This window comes from Lissotriton helveticus, chromosome 4_1, assembly GCF_964261635.1.
Source record: "Lissotriton helveticus chromosome 4_1, aLisHel1.1, whole genome shotgun sequence".
Classification (NCBI taxonomy): Eukaryota; Metazoa; Chordata; class Amphibia; order Caudata; family Salamandridae; genus Lissotriton; species Lissotriton helveticus.
In genome coordinates this window covers 1,103,357,293-1,103,384,743 of record NC_136063.1, presented here as the reverse complement: position 1 = coordinate 1,103,384,743, position 27,451 = coordinate 1,103,357,293, and the positions used below count along the sequence as shown (strand labels likewise).

The 27,451-nt window shown below is 45.4% G+C and overlaps 1 protein-coding gene across 2 annotated transcripts in view; it reads right to left on the bottom strand.

Annotated features, from left to right (window-relative positions):
* CTNNAL1 (catenin alpha like 1) overlaps window positions 1-27,451 on the bottom strand; it is an 883,049-nt gene that overhangs the window by 546,091 nt on the left and 309,507 nt on the right. For both annotated transcript variants that reach the window (XM_078687708.1, XM_078687709.1), the window contains exon 3: window positions 2,039-2,226. In XM_078687708.1, coding sequence (XP_078543834.1) covers window positions 2,039-2,226 — 188 coding nt within the window. The remainder of the gene's footprint in view (window positions 1-2,038; window positions 2,227-27,451) is intronic.

Sequence of the window (27,451 nt, the reverse complement as noted above, 5' to 3'; positions counted from 1 at the left end):
AAACCAGACACGTGTGATAGTGACAGACCCAAGGACGAAAGCTATGGTGTACACACAAAGTTATCGTTTGCAAATTCAACGAAAACAGAGAAAACAAGGCTTAAAACTGAGCAGTTGTTGGTGTAGACAGATTGCCGAGGTGATAGTATGTGTTCTACATAAAGCGTCACAGCTGGGGGTCTAGCTGAAACACAACGAGTTAGTGCTATTGGCATCCACAAAGATTTTTCTAGTGGTGGATGTGCGAGAGTGCACAGCACAGGCAGATCTGCACTGTATGCCCGCAGAGGTGGGGGCGGCACACTTGGGCTGGGAGGTAAGTGGAAGTTAGGGTGTTTTGCACTTACTGGTAGCTGTAGAAGGCAGCAGCAGCCCAGCTCCAGTCCCTATGTGCCAGGTGCAGAGCAGCAGCAGCAGGCACAGCCCCAGGATGCAGCTTGTTCGGGTTCTGTAGAATTCCTCCCAAGCAAGCCCAGTTGTGGATATGTTTCACCCCGTTCTTGCTTCTCGGCAGCCGTTGCTCAGCCCAAGACAGGCAGTAAAAAAACGAAGTGTTTCCCAAGTCCCTGAGCCCCACCAGTCCCCCCGAGCTGACTGCAGGCACCGACCCATGACACAGAGTACAGCTGAAAAAAAGTGGCCCATAGAAAGCAAACCGAGCTCACGTTTCTTTGTGCTCCGCGCTCAGCTCTGCCACTCTGAATCTTCGTTAATTTAAAGAGAAAGTGCATGTTAAGTGAAAGAGCTTTTTCTGTTGATGGTAAGTTGATGGTAATGAACTTATTTGCCTAGTAACAGTGAATTATTTGTGCAGAGGGACGCATTTCTTAGCTGTTACCCAAGTTAGGCATTCATTCCCTTATGTCGGAAAGGATTGGGAAACAGACCTTATTGATCAGGGTAGATTAGGCTGGGTATCCTTCATGTGGGGAATATGTGAAACCTGACAACTACTCTACAAATCAAAGAAGATGTTGGGGTGGCATGTGGATGTCTTCCTATTGAAAGTGGTGTCTTAACAAGACATGGTAGCCCCATCAACGCCATGAAGGGTAGGGCTACTTCGTTATGCCTCTACAAGTCCCGAGCCCACCATATCGGCTGTGAGACACAAGAGATTTGTGAGACCAGCTGAACAAAGTGAAATAAAAGCATAGTTAAAGTGTCAAATTGTCTACTTTTATTGGTTGAAAAGCCTTACATTTCTCAAAATGTTACAAGTCTCACAGGGATTGGCTGCTGTCACAAGCGAGTGGCGTTGAAGAGAGAGCGGCAAGGGAAGTGGGTGAGGATGGAGGAGGGGTGGGGAGATGAGAGGTTGGAAAACAGTGAACAGCGGGAGGAGGATGATTGGGGACAGGAGAAGAACCAGCTGTTGGCTGAGCGTGTTTATAAAGGCAATAAACACAAGAAGATTAAAACACGAGCCGGAGGCAAATGAAAAAAGTAATGCGTCCAGACTAACATAAACAAGCATGGCGGACCTTTCATTAAGCCAGCTAAAACATGAGCAGAGGCAGGCAAACAAAAAAAAAAAAGAGTGCTCACAAGTGTAATTAATAACATGATAGTAAGAGCACATGTAACAGGGCAAGTCTTCATGGGAGGTTACAAAAGTATAAAAGGAGGTACCATTAAGCATATTAACCAAAGAAAAGCAGGCATTTATGAAGGGCAGTCAAAGGAGCCAATTAAAAAGATGGGCAGTGCTTCAAGCCCTTACTGTAGATACAGCATGTTTTGCAGAGACAGTACATGCGCTGTCTAGGGGAGACTTAACAAAGATGCAAGGCAACATCTACAGATTCTCTACCTTTCAAAACCAGCTCAGGAGTCCTCTAGTTGTGACGTGTAATTCCTAAAGTATAAATCTATGCTGACAGGGAAAGCAATTATGAACACTTTTAAGAGCAAAAAAAAAACAGACAGCACACAAACACGAGAGTTGGAGAACAAAAATATATAAACTAATAAAAATGCAAGTAGTGGTTTTAGATTGCAGCTCTGAATACCATTTGCAACAGAAAAGGTTAAATACCTTATTTCTCGAGGTTATAATTTGTTTAATAACTATTCTGTCTGCCAGCACCAGCACCTTCGTCACCGAGGACAGCAGCAACCTGGCAGCTTTTACCACTGCATTTTTGTCGGTGTAAATTGTCACACGCCCATCAGATTCCGGTTGATCCACGCTGGCCACGTCTGTGAGCTGTGCAATTGTTTCACCTGAAAAAGAAAAAAATTAAAGGTGGGTGGAGTTTTTGGATTATGCCAAATTTAAATACGACTACATTGAATTAAAAGCAATAAATCAAACAAAAGAAAATGGTTTGTTTTATCTTTGGCTGTTATAACGAAATTCGGATATTAATTTCAATACTGATTTTAAATCCTTTAAGCTCAAACCTGATAAATATTCAAGAGACAGAGTATTAAATTGCACACAGTGACAAGGACTGTGGTAGTAGCAAAGTGAAAATGACAAAGGATTGTCCAAGCATGTGTGCACATACAGAAGTATTTATGTAAAATGGAGGAAGGATACATTAATTCATGGTCCGGTCACGTTGATGTTACTGTGTTTCTGTACATGCAATATTAACATTGGCCATGATAAAACATTATAACCTGCTAGGAGAGATCAGAATACCCCAAGGAGACTGCAAATAGTTTGGATTGCAGCTAAGCCGCTTGGATGTGCAAACTATCTCATTGAAAACAGCAGGCAGAGAACTAATGTTTCAATAACTTGCATATCAAAGGGATGTGTGCATCTAACAATTACAGAGTTGCTGTAAAGTGCCAAGTAAAATGAGGTTTATTTAGTAGAACGCATAGCGGAGTTTATAAGTATCAACAATTACTTCTATAAAGACAAGAATCAGTGACTTCGATTCACAAAAATGCCAGAGGCGGTGGCCTTTGCTAGGCCCTTATCTTTGATTTCTAGGTCATTAGAATTAGGAAGAAATTGTGATCGGCATAATTTTATTACATAGCTACTTCAAAAAAATGTTAGGGTTGGAGGTTTTCCTCAGGAGGGAGCTTGCTTGGGCCATTAACTTCCTACATATGGTGCAGTGCAATTTAACGTTTCATGCACTTATGCACCATACTTACACATTCCGATAACAATATATATACAAGTATGTGTATATATATATATATATATATATATATGACTGCTCCCAACTCCGTAGTTTACACCACAAACGACAAGCACTCACCGTGGCGAGCTTTAAGATTTTATTTTCGATCTCTCGGTGTCCAGACGCGTTTCGGCATTCGCCTTTGTCGCCGAAACGGCAGTTTTTTATGTTTTCAATTTACAGTTCAAGGACATAGTTAAAGGACCAAAATGTCATTGCCATGGCCGCCATCTTTGAACGGTGTACATATTATATACCCTATAACAATCAACTTTCTGCGCGTCACAGCGTCATTCAATGCAGGCACCTTTTGCATTAACATTAACAAATAATGCCCATTGATGGTCTTGCTCTGAAATGTTCCTCATGAATGCATTATTTGCATCATATACATAATGCTCACAGATGGGCTTACTCAGAATTCTCAATACCCACATTTGAATAACGCTCATAGATGAGCATATGCACATTTATGTCCATAATGTCCATAATATTTCACTTAACCATCAAAAGAAATTGCACTAATCACAAAAAACAAAGCAACCCCGTATCTACAGTTACACTAGTGTCCACATATTCCAATTCCAGTACCGATCTATATTAATTATTCCCCTAGATGTACAGCCAGTTCCTCATGTGAGTTAAGTCCTCCAGGTGTCTTTGTATTAAGATCGATAATGTACCTGGACTCTAGCCTCCTGAGGGTCATCAGTCTATCGCCCTCCCTGGGATTCGGGGTACGTGATCCAGGCAAAAGTATGTTAGGAGACTTCTATCTCCTTTATGGAGTGCTTTGAAGTGGCGTGCCACGGGATATGTTAAATCCCCATTGTTTATGGCCCTAGCATGTTCTAGTACCCTGATTTTAGCTTGGTGGATGGTACTCCCCACATACTTTAGCCCGCACGGGCACTGCAGGCAGTACATTGTGTACGGAGTGGTACAAGTCAAAAATGTCGTTATTACTCTAGGCTGCCTCGGCGGGGGGCGTGGCTAGCAGCCGATGAGGACGGTGGCAGCCTAGCGAGGCTCCCGACCCTCTGCCCGATAATCCGTGCAATACTCCTTCACCCGATCTGGGATCCCCGCGAAACTCCGGGAGATCCCAGGTAAAACACTCTGGTCTGCTCCGGTTCGGGTGGTGTGCCGGTGGGGCCACTGCAGCGGGCACAAATCGACGGGGAAAGTCCGTGACGCCGAGGCACAAGATGGCGGCATCCTCGGAGCCAGCAGCCGCGGAGTGACTGCGGCCCCAGCCCCGGCGCCCAGCTGAGAGGAGGAGGAGGACCGTACCGGGCTGGGAACGGGATCGGGATCGACTGGCGAATCCCTGGCCCCCCGACACTGGAGGGACTGGTGCGGCGCTCCACGCACGAGTGGGTCCGGTGAGGCTCCGCCCCGCCCGAGAGACAGGAAATATACGCCCCGGCTTTTGGGGCCTATTATCCCCGCGAGCGCCGAGGAGCGGCTGGGGACCTCGCCCGGCGGCCCAGGTGGGAAGAGATCGCGGAGACAATCCATTGGTGAGGAGGGGGGCGGAGACGAGCGATCCCTGGCCCCCGGCGGCCCGGCCCTGCTGCGGACGGTGAGCCGGAGGCAGCCGCGCCTGTGCTGCTATACGTCTGAGGCCTTGGGACAGGGGCGCCTGGCTGGGCCCGCTGACCTCCACGGGAGCATACAGTGGCTGGCCTCACCCGGAAAGCGGAGCGGATGTCCCGAGGGCAGGGGCTGGTGAGTGGGACCACTCAGGGAGAGAACTCAGATTGCCCAACCACGAACTGTCCCCGGAGGGGGAACCCCGACTGGACTCCCCGGCTTCCGGGCCCGGGAGGAATTTGGGGCCCGAGAGGCGGACGTCTAACACCGAGCCCATCTGGCGGGCGCCACTGGGGAGGAAGACCGAAAGGGGCAAGATAGCGGAAGGCGGCCCGCCCGAGCTGCGGGCCCTCCGGCGGGCCTACTTGACAACGCGACCCCCAGGCTTTTGGGCCTAGAGTGGACCTGGACCATAGGAGCTCCCAGAGACTGGCAGTGACCGGGGACGTGGCAGGAGAACCCTGGATGGTGGCTGGAACCTGCCGCACAACCCAGCTGACGGCACCCGCCACACTCGCTATTGGAGATCGGCGGTAGGTGGACAACAGTGAACTTGCTGCTGGCCCTCGAACATAGAGGGGAAACTGGAATTGTGGAGTGGTGACGGCGCGGAGCGCAAACACAACACTGGAAAAGTGACAGCACGGAGCAGTCTCCACCCATCGCCTGGAGGTACGCTTGCGTGGTGCTTGAGGGAGCTGTGCTGTTGGTGAACTTATAACCGCACGTGCCTCGGACCCCTCCTTGCCTCGCCGAGGAGCCGGGACGCCATCGCAACAGGGGTGCATCCCGGTGCCCGGGATGAGATAGTTGCACCGGGAGTCTGACCCGATCGGGACCAGGGATTACGGCGGAGAGTGAGAGCTGATTGACCCCGCGGGGAGGAGTGCCCAAAGAAGGACCCCGGACTAGACCCTTCCTGACTGGTACCCAACAGATTGGGAACCGGCCGCCCCTGACCGTCCTTGGGATCCCGGGCCGGCATCGCAGGAGAAAGATGGGAAAGCCAAAGGGAGCAAAAGGAGATGGAGGCCCCGTCACGGAGACACCGGAGGATCCCCCGCAGGCCACAACGGACCTGCAACAGATGCAGAACCGGATCCTAGAGGCTATCGCAGCCACGAAGGAAGCATTTCACCAAGACATTGTGCAGGTGTCGACGGGGCTGGGGCTCCTGCGGGCTGACCACGGGAAGTTAGCAGATAGAGTCAAGGAAGCGGAAGACACCTTGAAAGATGTCGTGCCAGCACACAAATCGATGGAGGGGAGGCTCACGGAAGCGCTGGACCGCATACAAGCTCTGGAGAGGCGAGCAGAGGATGCAGAAAACCGCAGCCGGCAGAACAATGTGCGCCTAGTGGGCCTTCCGGAGAAAAAAGAGGGCACAGATATGGTCGGCTACTTGCACGAATGGCTAAAGACTGAGGTGGCCCCGGAGGGCCTTTCCCCCTTCTTCACTCTGGAGCGGGCGCACCGAGTGCCGGCCAGGCCCCCGAAACCGGGCCTTCCACCTCGCCCAGTGGTCATCAAACTGCTCCACTACAAGGACAGAGACTGGCTATTGCAACGAGCTAGAGATGCGGGCCCCTTTCAGGTAGACAACAGTAAAGTAACGCTGTTCCCGGACTACACGTTCGAGACCCAAAAAATGCGTGCCTCATCCCTATCCATCAAAAAAGAACTGCGCACAGAAGGCATACGGTACTCGCTATTATTTCCGGCCAGACTCCGAGTGATAGTGGATGAGAAAGCTCTGTTCTTCCCGACAGCGGCAGAGGCATGGACCTGGTGGGACACTTACAAAGCAGGCACGGATGGAGCCCGGTTCAGGGCTGAGGAGGAGCGCCAAAAACAGACGGTGAGGAAATCGAGGAGGCTCCGGGGACGCGGGCGGGGGTCCAGAAGACCAACGGAATCACAAACAGAGGACGAGCGGAGAGCAGCACTGCAGGCGGTAAAGGACGTCTCGGGATCGGCGCCTGCCCCGTCGGAGAGAGATTCGGGCTAGGGGGGCCAGGGAACGGGCTCGGAGACTGAGTTGTCGGAGCTTGACGGTGCGAGAGGCCCAAAGGTCACGCCACAGACATCAGGGGAGATAATTGGAAGCTGAGACCTGGACGTGGTGGCCTGGCAGCAGTGGCGGCGGCTGGTGTCGCCTCTACGAACCCTTGAGCAGACCGCTGTTAGACTGGATTGTCGTGAGTTATAACGCATATTGCGGGGCGGGGGTATGGGGACTGCGATTGAAGGTACCAGAGGCTAGCTCACGCTCCCCAGGGCCCCTAAGGCCTCCGTAGTACAGACTACGGGCTAGGAAGATTTGAGAGCACGTTTGCTCAAAATAGTTTGGATGGGAGTAACTCTTCTGCAGTTAGGTCCTGTTCTGGGGGGGGGGCCTGGGGAAGTTGGGGTAACTCAAGGCATAGTTCAGGGGGGGGAAGGGAGAATGTTGGGGGCGGGCGGGGACAGTGTCAAGTCTGATGTCTGGAGTCAAATCATTGTTGGGCTAAACCGAACACTGTGGGACAATGGCTAATGCGGGATCATTAAAATGTGTGTCTTGGAATGTTCGGGGGCTGAATACAATGACAAGAAGACACAAGATCCATTCTTATCTAGTCCGCAGAGGAGTGCACATAGCATTCCTGACAAAGAAAGAGGGAATTGCGCTACAGCGTAGATGGAGGGGACACCTGTTTCACACCACGTATTCTGCCTTTGCCAGGGGAGTGTTGATTTGGATACGGGCGGGTATTCCTTTCCAGGTAACTAGACACATAGTAGATCCGGATGGGAGATTTGTGGCAGTTGAGGGCTTACTCAGAGGCAGACACATAGTGCTCAGTAGCGTCTACGCACCGAATGTAGACCAGGCAACCTATTTTGCGAGGCTCTCTAGGGTGCTGGCCAGCTACTTCACAGGCCCTGTACTGATGGGGGGGGGGACTTCAACTCCATAGAAGATACCACGCTGGATAGGTCGCACCCACCGCTGCACACATTACCAGTACACAGATTAGCAAGACGCAGGTCGGAATGGCAGGGGAAATGGGACTTGGCAGACGTCTGGCATATACAACACCCAGCAGAGCGGGACTACTCGTTCTACTCCAGCATACATGACCTCCACGTCCGCCTTTACACCTTCCTGTGCTCTCAGTCGGTACTTCCGGCGGTGGTCCGGACTGAGTATCTGGGGCGCATGATATCTGACCACAACCCTCTCCTCCTAACACTAGACTGGATGAACGTAATCTCACGGATTCCGACGTGGCGGCTACGACCGGACACGCTGGATGACCCACCCTTCCGTGAAGCGCTCGGAGATCAGATCTCACAATATTTTAGGGAGAACGAGGGCTCAGCTTCATCCAGAGCCATGGAGTGGGACGCGTTCAAAATAGTAGTACGGGGGCATTGCATAGGGAAATTTGCGGGAGTGCGCAGATCACTGTTGGACGACTTGGACAAGGCTGAGAGCAAGCTGAGGGAAGCGGAGCAGGAGCGCCCTAACCGCCCTGAGCTCCAGGGGAGGGTAAGTGAGGCGCGGGAAGCAGTGGCAGTGGAGGTGGAGCGCCTTCGTAGCTTCGATTATAAAACATATTTAACGAAGACTCTTGCCGGGGGGACAAAACTGGAACACTATTGGCTTGGCTAGCGAACCCTAATAGGAGTAGTCAGCCGATTCTGACCCTGAAGGGGAGTGGAGGTAGCACCTATAGCACACAGCCGGACATACTGGACTGTTTTCGATCCTATTACGAGAGGTTGTACAGGAGTGAAATAGGGGACCAGAATGAGGCTATAGACGCTTTTTTGAGCGATCTGCAGTTGCCACAACTGGAACAAGCACAGGCTGACGCCCTGGGCGGCCCAATAGCACTAGAAGAAATAAGAGCAGCGATAAAGAGGATGGCGCGTAATAAAACGCCGGGGATAGATGGATTACCCATTGAATTTTACGGGAGATACCTAGAACAACTGGGCCCAAGGCTGCAAGTAATATATAATGAAGCTAAGGATAAGGGTAGACTCCCCCAATCTATGCGCGAAGCCATAATGATCCCTTTATTAAAACCGCGAAGGGAAAACACTGACCTGGCATCCTACCGTCCATTATCTATGTTGACGACGGACTACAAAATTTTGAGTACAGTGCTGACCACCAGGTTGTTGTCCCACATGTGAGACCTGGTACACAAAGATCAATCAGGTTTTATACCCACAGGGAACACGACACACAACATCCGTAGGCTACTCAGGCTGGTAGACGACCCACCATCGGACGCGAGGGCCCCCCTCGTACTGGCTGTTGACATAGAGAAGGCCTTCGATAGCCTGGAATGGGACTACCTATATAGGGTGATGCAGGGTTTTGGCCTGGGTGAGGGATACATAGGCTGGACGAAAGTGCTGTACTCGTCGGCGAGAGCAAGGGTGAGAGTCGGACCTTTGGTGTCTGACCAATATGAAGTGCATCGGGGAACCAGACAGGGATGTGCACTATCTCCCCTGCTGTTTGCGCTCGCGGTGGAACCTCTTGCGGCAATGGCTAGGCGGGATGAACATTATAACGGATTAGAATTCAGAGGGGCCCGCCACTTCATTTCCTTGTATGCAGACGACCTTCTCCTCTTTCTAGAGGATGCTGAGGAGGCTGTGGAAGGCGCAGAGAGACTGCTGGCACGCTTCGGCGAGATATCAGGCCTACGGGTTAATTGGACAAAAACCTGCCTCTTCCCTCTGCGGAAGGAGGAAGTATGCCCCCTGACCTGCACGAGGCTTCGGTGAGAACCCGCCTGTCTGAGCTACCTGGTGGTGCATATATACCACGAGCCTGCGGACCTACTAGATGGTAATATAGGGCGCTGCATCCGCGCATTGCAGGGTAGCATGTCCTTCTGGGCCGCCCTCCCTCTCTCGGTTGCGGGCCGGGTGTCACTCCTAAAAATGATAGCCTTGCCGCGATTATTATATTTTTTCCGGACCCTCGCCGTATGGATACCGGGAGCGACCTTCAAATGTCTAAGGTCGACGATTGTGTCCTTCCTGTGGGGAACGGGCAGGCGTAGAATTGCATTAGCGACGCTGACCCGCCCGAGAGATGAGGGTGGCCTGGCGGTCCCGGATTTTGAGCTCTATTACTTGGCTGCACAACTGCAGTTATTTACACAGGAAGTTGCGAGGGTCTACCGCGGCCCGGGGCAGGAGAGGGAGGGGGGCACCCCCCGCCACGTCCTGGCTTACATAACCCTGCAGCAAAGGTTAGCGCTCAGAGGGCTCTCCTGCGAGGAACGGACGCTCCGATTGTGCTGGAACCGCTCGCAAAAGCGAGCTGGACCTGGGCACCCGTATGCACCCGAAATCCCACTGGGCATGGTGACGTGCTCCCGCATGGCGGGGACTGGTCGGGGCTGCAACGGTGGGAGGAGGCAGGGTTACAGATGATGGGGGATCTCTACGATGACGGAGTGTTGACCCCGTACCAGACTCTGCAGGAGCGCTACGACCTCCCGAGGGGAGACTGTCTACTACACGCGGCAGTGGTGAGAGCCATACAGGCGCACTGGGGGGAGGGACTGATCGAACCCACGACAACGCTGGCATGCCAATATACAATGATGGCGGCAGGTACATTTAAGGCAGTCACGTGCCTCTATTCCAGAATGCATAGTGAAACCCTGCAACCTGTTACGCAGCTGAAGAATAAGTGGGAGGCAGACCTGCAGTTGGAAATCCCAGATACGACGTGGTCCCAACTAGTGCGAAGGGCTGGCAAGAGTACTAGAAATGCACGTTTCCAACTGATACACCTCTATATCCTCCATAGGGCCTACCTTACCCCGAGCAAAATAGCGACGTACTTTGGCGCGGCAGACGCGGCGTGCCCCAGATGTAATCGGACAGGGGCAGATCTAGTGCATATGCTGAGGGGCTGTCCTCACTTACAAGATTACTGGAGGGAGATAGGGGACACCCTGAACGAAGTAGCGGATAGAGAACTGCAGAATGACAATGCGGTCACTATATTACATTGGTCCCCACACACAAGCAAGAACAAATTATCAAGCAAATTCATCGACATGGGCCTAATTATAGTGAAGAGGAAGCTGCCCAAGGGGTGGAAGTCAAAGACAGGGCCAACACACCGGAGGTGGCTGAATGAATTCTTGAAGTGGGCGACAGCAGAGAGCACAATCAGGTACCAGCTGTCCCGCCGTAGATCAGACGAGAAAGCGCAGGAGGCAGCGATGGCATGGGAGATATTAGTGCAGGCGTTGAGGGATAGCACAGTGGAGGACGAAGGGGAGGAGGAGTCAGAGGTCCCGGCGGCCCCAGCAGAGATTACAATGATACCGGCACCTGCACCAGACACGCACACTCAGTAAATAATACAATGCTCCTAAGTCCCACGCCATAAACACAAATCCCAGCTCCAGGCATAGACGTAGACACTGGGGGGGGAGGGGGGACGGCATCCCAGGATTCATTAGAGAACCAGGAACGAGACTAGACAAGAGATAGAAGGGAATGGGGCGAAAAGGCAGAAAAGCAGAGTGCGGATGGCCCCGTAAGTAGACCACAGCAGGCAGCCAAGCCAAGAGAGCATCATGTAAATGAGTGGCGCCGCCCGACCTCCGGGATGTGGGCTGTATGGCTGTGTACAATGCACCCGGGAGGGGTTAAGAGTGCAATGAGTCTGCACAAGGAGATCCGAAGTTACTTAATGTATACTGTATTAGATTCTGCAATAAAAAATGTTTAAACAAAAAAAATGACTCTAGGCTGCCTCATTCCAGGTACTTGGTATGTTGAAACTTTGTTACTTCCCACACAAGCCTTACACTTTTTACATGGATGGAATCCTTTCAAGTCTTTCTCAAAGCCCTTCAATGCCTTTTTCCCAATATAGCTGTTGGTGAGGCTGTCCCTAAGGGACCTGGCTCTACGAAAAGTTATTGGGGGTCTTTTCGGAATATCCATTCCGATCACTGGGTCCATTTGGAGTAAATTCCAGTGTTTGCTGAACATGGACCTAAGCTTCGAGGCATCCTTCGAGAAGGTGGTAATCATCCGAAAACCCTTTTTATTATCCTCCTCCTTGTCCTCCTTGGTGCCCATTTCTAGAAGCTTTTCTCTGGCTATGGAATCAACTCTGATCTTAGCTCCTTCCAAAGTCTGTGCACTATATCCCCGTCTCCGGAATCTTCCCATGCTCTCGCCCGCATATTTTTCAAAATCAGTTTTCTTTGTGTTATTTCTTTTTATGCAAAGCAATTCTCCATAGGGGATACTGTTTATTAACCTAGGTGGATGTCCACTGCGGGCATGCAAGATGGAATTGCCCGCAGTGGGTTCGCGGTAGAGTTTAGTGCAAAGTTTATTTTCAATTACAGTGACCTCTAAGTCTAGAAAGTTCACTGAGCACTCACTTATTTCCACTGTAAATTCTAAGTTGAAATCATTCTCATTGAGAGCTCTTACGTACTCTTCAGCACTCTCCTTCGTCTCTCTCCAGATGACGAAGAGATCGTCAATATATCTGTGCCAGGTGACAATTTTCTCGGTCCATGGGCCTTTGTCCGCTGCCCAGGCCACCTTCTCCTCCCACCAGCCCACGAATAAATTTGCGTAGCTGGGGGCGAAGCAGGTTCCCATGGCAGTCCCTGACACTTGCTTAAAATGTTGGCTGTCAAATATGAAAATGTTGTTATATATGTTTATGTGGGAATCTTTCTTCTCTTTTGATTACATCTCTCCATCTCGCCCTTAGCCCGTTTGTTTTTTCTACGATTGGTCTCACGTTCACGTCATGCGCCATATCACATGACTAGTTATGGCAGGGCTTCCCAATTACCTACGAGTATTTAAAGGGCTCCGAAGTCGACAATTTGTTGATATCCTTCCGCCATCGGTCCTTGCGTGCCTTTGGACGCCGTACACCTCTGGTTCTTTCTGGCCAAGCATCATCAAAGGTAGACGTTGTACTATTGATTGCTGCTCGTAGCCTAGAGAGATGGTTATTTAAACGAGAGTCTTTGAAGCTTATTCTTAGCATTAATAGCTTTTTCTTAAATCGTCTTTCTGCTTGAACTTTGCAGCTTCGTGTCTTGAAAGTAATTTGCTTACCAGAAGGCTACGTCTGCCGTTTAAATACACTAGGTAAACATACTCATACAACTATGAGGTCTCCTTATTTTTGGTATTTTTGTATTGGACCTCAGCTTAATGTGTTATGTTTGTGTTATACACTACATTTCATTTGCATAACCATTAGTAATTTGTAGAAATGACTCACATCAGATCTATATTTTTAGTTTACTTTAAAAACGTTTCTCTGCTTGACTCTGCAGTTTCACGTTTTATCAGTCCTACATATACCAGAAGGCAACTCCGGCCGTTTTAAGACATTAGGTAATTACGCTTACAATATTATGAAGCCTACTCTGTATTGGATAATGGACATTGATCTTGTGCTTGTCTGACGTGTATCTAGTTATTTACACACTATATTTCTTTTGCATTTAGGCGCGTTTTACGTGACAGTAATATCTGTTTCATCAAATACACGACGTTGCCCTAATGTGTATCTTGGCAGCAGGAGAATGGATGCATAATTGCCTGCGTTGTGGCTGTCTTCATTCGATATCGCGAACATAAACAGCTCGTCTGAATTGCGGGATAGGATTTTAAGAAACATAAACTGCTATACTTATGTAAGTAATAAATTAGATTTGGGAGTAGTCCCTCTTCAATGACTATAGTTTCATATGAATGCTCTATTCTCTTACAGACAAATTAATCATTATATCGATATGAAAACGATTTTTACACAATTCCATCTAACTGTTGAAAGTGTCCGTTAAGTAAGTATCGAATCAAGTTCTGCAATAATTCAGATAGGTCTTATATCCATGGAAATAACGGATATTAGTGGCCTCTTGCCACAATATTAGTGACCTTGTATACAACACGGTCCATACCTTTGCCATAATACTGATAGATTGAAATTCATGCAATCATGTGGTATTAGTGGCATTTAGCCTCCAGATTTAAATAAACAATATGATAAAGGGTTCAAAATGAGCATTGAAGAAAACCGTGTTTAAAAGACTTTAATTGCTGTAAGTCTCTCTTGTCCATCTTTAAGTGGGAGGCACCGAATATATTTTTTCTAGCTGTTCAAGTATGGGTTCTGTGATTAGTTTGTTTTGATTCGAATTTGTATTTGCAATACACTAGATGTCCAATGTTTTAATGGATGTATTCTATTATATACTTTTCCCAGGTAATACGTGGCTATTCCTGAAGAAGGCGCTGGTTCTCCGAAACGCACGTCAAATTAACTATTGTGCCACTTGTTGTTTGTTTTTTTCTATTAATTTTGTGATTTTGTCTTAATAATATTGTCAGATTTGGTCCATATTGCCTATGGAAATAAGTCTTTTTTAATGAAACATGTATTTTAAAATATAATTCTGTCAATAAAAAGCAGAACCATAGTTGTTTTTGTGTTGCCTCTCCTAGTTGTCACTGTACAAACAAAATGATATAATTGCCTAGGTTGTTATTTCTCATATATATTTGCCCCTGACCTAGGAATTGAATGAATTTTTAATTCAGGGGGTCCTTGTTATATACGCTGGAAAAACAAAAGCACATGCACAAGCTTGTGGTCAGCTTTCAGAAGCCTCTACATGAAGTCTCGCTGCGCGAGGAGTGCTGTGCACTGCAACGCTAGGCGCGAGACCTAAAAAAGGACAAAAAATAGAAAAGGATGTAGCAGCTGCAGCCACACGAATTAGCTTTTCAGCAGGTATGCCACAGTCAGGATCCCAGTTAGAGCCACTCCTCACCAGTTCACCCATGGTGGTGGACCAGCCCGAATAGTTGTGCTCAGCAACTTGACTCTTGACGGTGTGCCCTATCAGGTTATGGGGACTGTCATCTAAGACCAGGGAGAAGATAGCAGCCTATCCTAAATATTGATATACATCCCAAAATAGAATTCTTTTCCAGGGTTAATAGAGAGATAAACATTTGTTTTTTGGGTGGTTGGCAGAACTCAATATTACAATGCTTCATCTCGTTGGCATAATTTTTCTATATTTTACAGAGCTATGGAAATGTACCCCCGGGTGGGCACACCGGTGCAGGGTTACCCTCTTGTCCACGGGTCCAAAGACTAACAAAAGAGAGATCGCACTGGAGTGATGTAAAACGTACCAATGTTTATTAAACACTCATGAGTGGGACCACGTACGAGCAACACCCTAGAGTGTTGTGGAAGGAGGTACACATAATACAAAAAGCATCACCCTTGTATACTATTTGTTGCATTGTAATCGCATGAGCAGGAAAACTGGAAGAAACGAGTTTAAGCGCGGTGATAGCTGCAGGCAGGTAGGAGTAGATTAGTGACCAGGTGGTCAGGAAATAAGGTAGGGGGGTAGGGAATGTTTATGGTGGCAATAAGCATTCATTCAATAACATCTGGGATAGTAGCACCAACAGTGCAGCTCCCAGCAGCTACATCAGATAGGCCAGGTCAGATAAGTCAGTTTGATAGTTATGACCCGGGCAGGGTGAAAAGGTGACCAGCAGAGAACAAAATGGAAACAACAGAAACAGAAATGGATGCAACAGACTGAGTGGCTGCACTTATGCTAACATAGAAAGTACGCTTTTCCACAGAGCTGCAATCGCTGAAGCACAGATCCATTCATATATTAATGAATCCGCTCCTATGTGTTTACTAGAATTAGTACTTATTACGAAGTAGATGGCAAGAACAAATTCATTGCATACCAATATTTATACATATGTGTTCCAAGTACATGTAACAGGATTACATTCTTGTGAGACACATTATGTTGCTGTGAGGTTAAGAGCCATCCGCCACACTCACCAACAACTGTTCCCTTGTGTCCCACATCGCAGACTGCACTCTGTTCCTAATAGTGATATGGTCCCATCAGTGCATCCCAATGCATCTTAGTCCTTGACAGTGCCTCCCATGTAAATGAGCATATTCTACTGCCCTATTAGTGCTCAGGAGGGGTGTGTGCGTTCTTAAAGGAGGTGGGTGCTCTACATGAAGCACGTGCTCCCCATAGAATCGGAAAAAGTCAGATTGATTTCACAGAAGTTGCTGCTGGCCAAATAAACATTGATATATTTCTGGAATAAAGAAAAAAGACCGGTAGTCAATGATAGGCTTGACAAACTCTGGTATTCTGCTGTAGAGAACACTCATGCAGCCTTGGGATAGCTGGGTCTCCAACACTGACGGATGCCACCAAGGAATCTGTGCAAAATCATGTCTCAAATGACCTAGGGGACTGTGCAAAATCACTGAGTCGCTCAGATGAGAGATATGTTTGCAACATCTAGATCAATTGCTAAGGATGGAGTTGGGGCCAATAGCCATCTTCGCAAAGGGACCTGAAGCTTAAACAGTGGTGGAAAGGAGTGGCAATAGAGGCCGTAGAGGGGAAACTTGAGCAATTGTTCGGTGATTTGTTTTGTTAAAAATTCACAAGTCTGTGGCATACTAAGGATTTCTGTCTCAAAGGTTAGATTCTGCTCATTTACGTTTGGCAAGCCAGAGTACTCTTTATAGCTGTCTCTGCCATTTTACAGTGCTCCACTGGCTTTTTGCCAAGTTTCTGCTATGGAAATACCATATACATACATACTCTGGACAAAATACTCTGAAAACAGAAATCTGAAACTGAGGTACATTTGTGTGACTTACCACAAAGGCAGGCCAACCTGGAAAACGGGAAGGAGAAACCTATAAAGAGGTTTACATTTGATGCACGCTCCACAGCTACAGGCAGTTGGCACAGTCACTTGAAGTCTAAGCTTATGTTAAAAACCCAAGACCATCTCATTGGCCAGAGATTGAGCGGCTCCAGAGAATACTCACAGTAAACGGGTAGACAGTCATGAAGGAGGAAAAAGAAGACTTTTCTCAGAAACTCTGTGGTACAAGGAAAGTGAAGGGTACTTTAAATAAACACGCTCGCTGTTTATCACCAAGTGAACCTGATACCCAGAGTCCAGTGTCGATCACCCTTAAAAACTAGACGTTACACCTACTATGGGTTGTTACCATCACATATGGAAAGGTCATGATTAGTCTTCCAGTTGGTAATGTGTAGCTTATGGTAAAATCCATCAGTCAATAAGCGTTTGCCTCATTTACTTCTAAACCTGATATGGCTGCTGTCATCGAAGCCTGAAAATAATAACCAAGGTAGGTGCATTTACGAAGGTAGGGAGATCTGTCAGTGAATTTTTTTATATTAACACGTGTCATCTGTGTATTGCGGGTAGCAAGCCACACTTATTGATCAGGATGACCTCAGTTCAGGCACAGAAGTCATCATCAATATAAACAAGCACTGGCAAAGCCAATAATTGACTTTTTGTTAGGAGATCTGTTTGGTAATAATTGGACGACTGTATGTATTGCCCCCAACTGTTGCAGAAAAAGAATCTATAGTTAAGAAGCACCTTGGGCTACAACGACATACAAACTGGAAAAAGGACCCTTTCCCTTTCCTTTCCTCAAAGACGTGTGCGATAAATAGAAGTCAGAAGAGGAAGTTTGCCTGGCAAGTGTTGAACTTAAAAGGCATGTAGAGCATAGTTTATGCTTTCCACAGAGCGTTTTTAAGAATCCCTACGTGCAAGGATGTCTTTATTTTGGGATTAAAACAAGCTGTAAATCCAACATGTTATCATAACATCGAAATAAAACAAACTAACACTAAAAGGCAATTAGTGAATAGCATTCTGTTTTTAATAAACGCACTCAAACCGCAAACCCTCCCTAAATCCAAAGGCAGCAATAAAATGCAGTGTCAGCGAAGTAAATACTTCAAAGAGCTCACATTGCCTAGAATCTAATGAAAGGACTTTGCGAGCCTCATCACCAAAACCTGATGGGAATACAAAAAGCACAATATAACCCTCCACGAAATACCAATCTATGATGGATAGTTCATTCGAGTAGCACCAAACCATGAAAAACACATGAAACCAATGACTAAAGGGGACTGGTCCAAAACCCACTCTAGCTGCACTACCTAATTTACTCTTTGGAACAATGAAAGTAGGTTGTCTAGACAGCTAAAGCATTCTGTAGCATAACAACCATTGTCAAGGTCAAGAGGTCTGGTGTTATTGACCCATAGGCTTTGCCAATGTTTTCTGTTAATGCTGTGTAGCATCTGCAAATATAAATGAATAAGTAAAGGAAAAAAACAGCACGCTGATGCTAGCTGCATGTGTGATGATGTATACATGTGCCTGCCTTGCCAGACGTGTGAGGCTAGGAAATCACAAATTATATATATTTTTTATTTTCTGATCCAAGATAGCTCGCGCCACTAAGCTCATGAAAAAACATATTTTTATTGGTATAAAAGCACTACCAGCACCGCAGAGAAGGCCAACGGCATAGGGCAGTTGCTGCACCCTCCCAAAAAGATAATAGTCCAATTGAAAAAAAATATGGACCGCAATGGGTTCTGAGGGAGTGGGTGTCGGGGGTAACAACAGGGGGTGGGAATAGGGTGAGGTAGCCAAGGAAGTGATCGAGGCTGGGCCCTCAGAGGCGTTAAAAAAAAAAAAAGCCAGGGAGGTCTGGGGAAAGCAATAGATGAGCTTGAGGAGAGGGCTGATGGAGCAACACGGAGCAAGAGTGAGGGGAAGCCGTTCTTGGAGGGAAGTAGAACACAATGGAGAGAACTGGTAAACACATGCACTGTCCATAGAAGGCTTAATGAAAAAGAAAAAAGATCTTCCCTAACATTGAGTAGTGGACGTATACAAGTCAGCCAAACACATGCATGGTAAAGAGGTTATGATCCAGGGGACAGACAAAACAACAAGAAGGAAAGTCCTTGGGTAAGAAGCAAGCAAATGAGAGTGACAAGAAAGCCAACTAATGGTAAGCTAATGGTAAGCAATGTGCAGACCCTAAGCCCACTCAAAGTTTTTGTAATAGTCAACAAAGGGCTTTCACCGACAGCAAGCTCCAGCAAAAAGGTTTCGGAAAGGCGAGACCTAAAAAAGACGAACCCTGGTGAAGACGCTCGTTTGTTGTCCGAACAGCCAAACAAGAATATACAATTTTCCAAATAATGGAGAGTATTTACTCAAAAATAAATACCTGGGCATGGCTTATAAACCCTTTCCCATATTACCTTCAGGGCCTTTACTCCCCACAAATGAGCTGCAAATCTTAACGTTCCTTCGCTTATTTCTGCAACAGGCTCTGGGTGCTTAATTTGCATTCTTTTCATCTGCTTTTTAAGTCTCAGAGCGGCTTTGCAGCTATGCCATTGTAATCCTTGTGATCTGCCTCGAGATCAAAATCACGCCTTCAGACTTAATTTCTATCACACTATTCAAGAAACAGACCCATGCCCTACCATGTGAATTTGCCATGCATACGTTGTGGAAACTCTCTTTATATGTGCAGACAGCTTCCATTTTCTGTTTTAAGTATGAAGCAGTGGAGCAGACGATTTGGTATGCAAGGAATAATGTGAAAAGATGCCTGCTGAGCGAATGCGTCATTGAAGATCTGCGTAACTGTTACCTCGCCTTAGAGGCGCCGTGGAAAATGCTGCTGATCCCTTTCAAACAAGGGATTTCATTTTTTATTATTTTGAGATAATTAATAAACATACTCTACACATGATTCAGTAATATTTCCAATGAAGGAATCTACTAGCTGTGTATAAGCATGCCTACTTCTAGCATTTTGAAAGCAGGCTTGACTCAGAGTTTCTGACAAGACTCTCTTAGAAGTAGGCGCAATTACCTTCTTGATTGGCCAGAGGTACGTCACAGGTATTTTATGAGAGGGCATATGATCAAGGTGCATCGACCGAGGCAAACAAGAGTGAAGCCAACAATAGAGTGCTAGAACTGGGAAATCTTCATGATCCAGATTATGTTAACTCCTAATAATTCCAATTTTTGGAAAACAAAATTATGGTCTTATTCTACTCGCTAACACCCACTTCTAGTCTACAAGGTCAGAATAGTAGGTGGCAGCCGCATCGTATGCATGCGTTTACCGTTTGAATCCTCGCAAAATCTTCCCAATTCTAACTTTTCCACAAAGTGTAATGATAGCTAAGGCCCTCATCCAGTCATGGCAGGATGCCGGGAATTCTTATTGTTCAGCCCTTCCCAAAAAAGGATACTACTAAGCTCAACATCATACCGAATATTACCCTAGCATGTAAAGGCTGCGCCTTCCCCCTCTCAGTCACACCCTCATCCACTAGTACCTTCCACCTCAAGTCCAGAGGGAAAATGTCCCTAACTAATTGAAGATACCTCCCCTGTCACAAGTTGGACATTTTGTTTGCTGCTGGAGGAAGAAAAATCAGACGCCACGTTTTTAATCGAAACCTGGCTCCATGAGAAATCAGGACCTGACATAGTCTTGGCTTTGCCCTCCATCTATTATATTGTTTATAGAGATGGAGAAGACAGGAAGGGTGGTGGACTGGCGATTATGTTAAAGACAGAATTTTCTTTCCCTAAGGCCCTCACCAATGTATCTGTCAGGAAACCCTTCTAGATGGTCCTAGGAGATTTTAATGGTCAATTTGATGTGCCCACTGACACGCATGTATCTGGATTTCTCCAAAATCTTGCAGCCATCCAGCTCACCCAAAGAGTACATGGTCCTACACACACAAGTGCTCGATCCCATGTTCTCAGACTACCCTTATTTACAGGTTTTAGATCCTCTTCCCATTATTTGATCCGTCCATTAGTTGATTCCCATGCACCTGGATACTATTGGCCCATTCGTATCCCCTAAATCTCTGGATGGATGGATGGATGGATGGATGGATGGATGGATGGATGGATGGATGGATGGATGGATGGATGGATGGATGGATGGATGGATGGATGGATGGATGGATGGATGGATGGATGGATGGATGGATGGATGGATGGATGGATGGATGGATGGATGGATGGATGGATGGATGGATGGATGGATGGATGGATGGATGGATGGATGGATGGATGGATAGATAGATAGATAGATAGATAGATAGATAGATAGATAGATAGATAGATAGATAGATAGATAGATAGATAGATAGACCTAATCTTAATCTCGCAGATTGGAAGCGTTAACTAAGACCGTACCACAGTTGAGTCCAGATTCACAAGCTGCTTATAGTATGATCTCCAAATGGTTGAGGCATTCTCTTGACTAAACAATTCCCTTAAAAATGCAAGTTAAAAAAAAAATATGTCTACCCCTTGGTATACCCCCCACCTACTAGAACTTAAACAAATATCTAAAATCGCAGAAAGGACCTGGAAGAGGGTCTACGGTGAACTTCCTAAAGCTAAAAATTGCAAAACAGTCAAGACCTACCATGCAGAGATAAAAGTTGCCCAAGCCACCTACTATGAATCCGGACTTAATGGGGCAGTAAATTCCACCAGAGAGATGTTTAAAATCACTAAAACTTTGTTAAGCCCCATGTCCAACGGTATGGACCTTGAACCCTCAAATGCCAGGTGTAATGACCTTGCAACCTTCTTTCAAAACAAAATATTTGATATCTATCATTCTTTCCAAGACACAGAGGGACCCCTGGACCCCAATGTCTAGTCCAGATGTAGGGAAGATAGACTTACTGTCCTCTCAGAATTCCCTCCCCTATCTTATCAAAGCTTTTTGACTCTTTTCAATGAAGTTAAATCTGACATTTCTTGTGATCCCGCTCCTCCTTGTATTCTGTCCTTAGGTGCTGAATTCACCTTCCCCATTCTCCTTGGAATGGCTAATTGGTCTTTAGAAAAGGGAACTGTTCCTACAGCATTGAAGTACGGTATGGTTAAAGCCATTTAAAAAAAACTAATTTAGAACACACTTTTTTGGAAAATTGCCAACCTAAAGCTCTTTTTCCAGGACCGAGTAAATTGTTGGAAAAATATGTTAATATGCATCTCTCTGAATTTATTGAAATCAGCAATATACTTCATCCCACTCACACCAGTTTCCGGCCCAAACATAACGAAACCGCTATTCTAGCTGTGGTGGAAATTGTTAAAATGAGACTCGACCTAGGTGGCACATCAGCCATTAGTCTTCTTGATTTAAGTGCTACCTTCGACAATGAGAATCATGACATATTTCTTGAAAGGATTCACAGGGCTGGAGTATCAGGTCTTTTCTGTGTGATAAATCGTTCTAGTTATTTGAGAAGTCCTCATCTTACGAAACTTTTCCCTCGCCACTGTGGAGTCCCACTGGGCTCCTCCTTAAGCCCAACAAGTTTCATTTGATATATGCAGCCTCTTGCTAACGTTGTTTAAACGTTTGGGATCTTCATATTTCCTTTTCGGATGACAACCTACTGTTGTTTTCGCTCACCTCATACCAGGATCCATTTTCATCCACCTTAGCACCATGTGTGGCAGTGATAGCCAGTTGGATGGACAAAACCTGCCTGAAGTTGAAAGAGAATAAAACAGAATTGATGATTTTGGGGAATAACTGCTTTCCCACATAGCCCCTGGGCTGGACGGACTGTTTAGGTCTTCTCCCGCCCCCAAAACATCAATACAAAGTGTGGGGTATGTCTGGACAAAACTCTATCGATGAAGACCCAAGCCACCAAGCTACTGCTTTGGAATTCTTTGAATTCTGCACAAAATTCTTTATCATCTCCTTATGACATCCAGGAAACTAGTAGTTCAGGCACTGATCCTCTCTCGCCTGGACTACGGAAACTCTCTTTACCTGGGAGGGCTTGCGCAATGCAGCTGCACGCACCTTACTTCAAATATCGGGATGTACTTCAGTGAGGAAAGGTCCTTCAACGGTTACCTATAGCCCAGAGGATCAAATTCAAGGTGCTATGTTTTGCTTATAGAGTGCTTCGAAGACAGGGACCCCCATCCCCAGTCAGCTCATAACCCAGAAAACTCCAAAGGCGGCCCTTTGGTCCTGTAAGAGCCACTGTTCCTTTCATCTCAAGAACTAGAAGAAAAGGAAGATTATTCGGTTCTACTGCTGCTACCTTATGGAATTCCCTGCCCTTAAACCCCCAGGCAATGAACTTATAGTCTGGAAACAACTCAAAATGTGGTTCTATTACAACTAAACCCTACACAGCAGGCTCCTCATGTAGTGTTGTCTCTTCCAGAGCTGGGATGTCTACAGGTCGTCATGAGCTTTATAAATCCACCTAGTACAGTATAGTATTAAAGCTATAACATTAAAGCGGCTAAATAAATTGAGCATGTGTCTGCCAGCTTTGCTGTCTGCCAGTCAGCAAGCATATCCAGTTTAAGAAGAAATGTCTGACACACTGGCCCTATTAAACCCAAAGAAACAACCTGCTGAATAAGCAATTCTCAAAAAGAAAATCAAAGAACTTTGAAGTCCACAGGACATGCTCGGTTAAGGAATCCCAAATGTGGGTAAAAAATTGTAGAAGAAACGTTTGGAAGGGCTCAGGATGCTCTAGAATGGAATTACAATTTCCACTCGATATGCAAAGACCTTCTGTGTTAAACTTTTGCAGGATTGTGAAAACTTGGTTGTTTACGCTGTAAAGCTTCTCGTGTTTGCCTTTCATTGTATGGATTTTTTTATAGAGCTCAAAGAGATCTGTCTAGCTGTGCTATATAAAATAGTCCAACCCTTAAAAAAGCTTGCAAACTTTACAAACAAATTTTGTAGCGAGTCCCTAATCATCACTAATACAACAGGAAGATTTGATATCCAAGCTAGCCCTCAGCATTAAAGCATCTAATCTACCAGCCAAGTTATGTCCAACTGCTTGTTCAAAGGACTACTTCCAAGCCTTCTCCTTTGATGTCATTAGATGAGCAAACACATCTACTTTTATAGGAAATGTCCGGGCACTAATGATACAAGCTATAATCACTCTGCTTCTAAAAAAGACCAAAATGAACATATATTCTAGCCAATTACAAACCTATTTTAAACTTCTAATAATAGGGTGACCAGATAGATTAAGTAGTATATGGAACATTAAACCCTTCGGTACAATCAATATTTGGATTTCTATCTGAATAGGGAAACAGAACCTCTGACCAATGTATAGGAAGACCTGCTCATTGCCCAGTCAGGAGCAACCAAGCATACTTCACTCTCCTTGATCAATTTGAAGCCAAATATATGAATAACTAGAAAACATTAATCAAAACATAGGTTAAACTGCTGTGGGTTACTGAAATGTTTCTAGAGTGAGTTAATTCTTTATTGGGTGCTAATTTCAGGTCCCCCATGACATTGGTCATCTTACCTTATCAAGAAACTAACAAAATAAAGCGTTGATGCCTTTCCTCAGTTACTCCTGAAAATGGCTAAGTCTCACCGGGACTGTCATTCTGAATTCTAGATCATCATAAACGGAAACTAACCAGGACTCTAGACATTTTGGCTCCCATCATCACCCACAAACTATGCTCTTTGGATACCAATAAATTGCACACTGATAATCTCCGCCAATTGAAACATCAAAGAAGAGAACTAGAAAACTTTATTATCCTCTGATCGCAATGCCAATTGGAAACATTCCAAAGGCTAAAAATCAGCTTGTTTTAGAGCAAAGAAAGATTACTTTCAATCGTGCACTGATGAATGATCACACTTGACAAAAGTACAGTTTTGCACTGTATCTAAAACGAGAAGGTGTCACTAAGGTTTATGTAGTGAGTAAATGCTCTATATGCAGAAAAGAGCCCTGATTAATCACAACTGTTTTGGGGTGTAGATCCATGGAACTGGACCACAAACTGACTTCCCATTCATTTGGTTGTTCTGTGTGGACATGATCTTTTTTTTTTAATCAATTCTCTTTTAGAAGGTTAATTTCCATCTGCAAACAGACTGCTTTAAGGATCTGTAGCAAATCTGTAGGAGAGTATGATAAAAGGCTCTGACAAGTTGAATAAAATGTACCTGTTGTTGGCATACATGTAAACATTGATGATGTCTCTACATGGCAGACAAGCAAGAGGCCGCAAATATTGCTTAAAGAAAACGGACAAGATAGAGAATCGCTAAAGCATTGACTAGCAAACTGGTTTCAGGCCAGGATGTATCTTATTGAAGCTGCAAGGGTAGAGTTCTTCCACTCAGAAAGGGTTCAATTTGCTTTAATGTAAGTACAAAACTGAATAAATTCATCAGACTTTGAAAGATGATTCAAAGATCAATGGTGTTAATTGCAGCAGAAAGATGCAAGAGATCACTGACCCGTGACCACCAAGATCCTTGATCACAGATGTTACTACTGACTCAGTTCTCATTCCCAGGCTAAAGCTGGCTTAGGACCCAGCCAGAAATCCATCTTCCTGAATGGCACTCTGGAATTTTTAAGTGGTGATCTTCCCTAGAAGATGTGGCGGCACAGGGGAACAGAGAAATTTACCTAGAATTAACTGATCATTAGCATTGTGGGAGTGTTTTTGAGTATCATGTAAACTATCAGTATTTTACATTCATTAGTAATTTAAACACTTCTTAGAAACAGGTGAATTATCTCTGCCTGGAATGATGCAGTTTTATGTTTTATGGTTTGATTAACCTACTAGAAGAAATAGCTAGTGGAGATTTTGAGCTTTTATCTATATTTAGAAATACCTCACATACTGTGCCCGATAAGGGTTGAAGTTTACGGTAGCACCCCTCTCAGACATCATACCTTCTTTACCATGACTGACCCTTGGTAGCTAGATGATCATTCAAACAATAATTCCTCTAAAACCTTTCTTAACTTCTCATAAAAAAGTTGCCTAAATTATCCACCAGCTCCTGACAAGAGCCCACCCCACTGGTCAATGCAACATGATCTGATAGAAATTTCAGTGATTTCGATATTATCTTTTGAATATTTTATGCTATAAGTATTTATTTAGTTAAACAGGCTTTTTTATACATCTGAGGGGTAACAAGAACCATATTTTAACTGAAGACTTTACTTTGATGAGGCCTGCTTTTTATCACTGAGTTTGTGCATGTATCCCTCTCAGCCTTTCTTTCAAAAGTAGAGCTTACTGACTAGAGTGACATACAATATCTTATCTGATTTCATCATTGGCCACAGGTACTAATATAAAATCAAGGCAGAATAAACAGATTACAAACTCAAAGGTATAACTTATGTTACTGCTTTCCTGAGGTAGAGCGGCAGGCTGCAACCCAATACAGATACGGACGGACAGCTGACTTTTAGTTGTTTACTTTGCACATGACTGCAATTACAAGGCTAGGGCTCTGCCATACGCCAGGCATGCAGTGAACATTCAAATGAAAGAAGGCCCCCAGACCCTGGCATTGCCCCACTCTAGGCATCCAGCAAACATTAACCCAACAGAAGCATGGTGACAGGTGAGGCAGAGTCAGGATCTGAAACCCTGCCACACTCTTAACTTGAAAATGACACCAAAGTCTAAACACTTCACGAAACTCCTACAAAAAAAGGAGTCAGTACATTTTTCATGGGCGCCTTAGTGGATCAAATAAAGACCGCCAACGGTGAAAGAACAGGCACTATATTCATGATACACACCAATGGAAATCAAACACAAAGACCCTTTGCTGACTCTGGTGTTCATCTGTTCATCTGTAGCTCCATAGCTGCCCCATTGAGTCACACCCAACTAGAGGAAAGACAGGATAGGAACCCAAGTAAATAGGTTCACAATCCTAAGGGAGCAATCAAATCTGTCTGAAAGACGCTTCAGATGTGGACTGGGCTCTAAAACATCAGTGGTTTCAAATAAGAGATTGCGGGTTTCTGGAAGCATAAATAAGAATCTAGAGCAGTTGCACAGGACCTGTGGTTTGATCTGAAACATGCTTACTCAGCAACATAACTAGAGCAAGCTGTCTGCTTCCTCATTCTGGCATCTGCCTGGAGCTACCACATTTAAAATACATAAACGTAGGACTCAAATTTAGGAAAGTAATTATTTTCCATGTTTGAGATCTAAATGGAGCAGACAAAGTTGGTGGAAATCTGAAGAATAGCATCATCATTTTGATTATACAGATAATGCAGTTATGTAAGTGAATGAGAATCACTACTGGAAATTACATTTTGGTATTTTAATTCTATTACTCCATATGGCAAAACACCTGTTCAATTCAGCTTTCTCTCAACAAAGCCTAAAGCAGGCAGAATATCACATAAAACGTCATCATCCAAAAGTAAAAGCTCTTAAAAGTACCGACAGAACTAGCCCACATCGCATACCTTACAGTGCTGAGAGCTAACAATATCTATATATTTGATACACAGTATTTTATGTAAGATAATTACCTTTACCTTTTTTGGTATATGATCACAATCGTGAATTGAAGTACTACAGTATAGAAGTGTAGTCTTCACTCCAAGAAGAGCAATGGGATTCTTTCTCTCAATGCAGGGGAATATTTCCTTTCTTGACATGCTGAGTCAGTACAGCCTACCACTTAATCAGTGGTGGCATAAGCATTCAAACATGAGATACACGATAAGCTGCATTTACGCCGGTTTTACTGCAATGTTTAGCCTGCCTGTGAGAAAGCTTCTTCCTAAGTACAAAACAGATTCATCACTTCATGATATTTTGTTGCTATTTTAGCCGGATGCTTTAAATGAAGCCTTAAAGAAGGGCCTTCC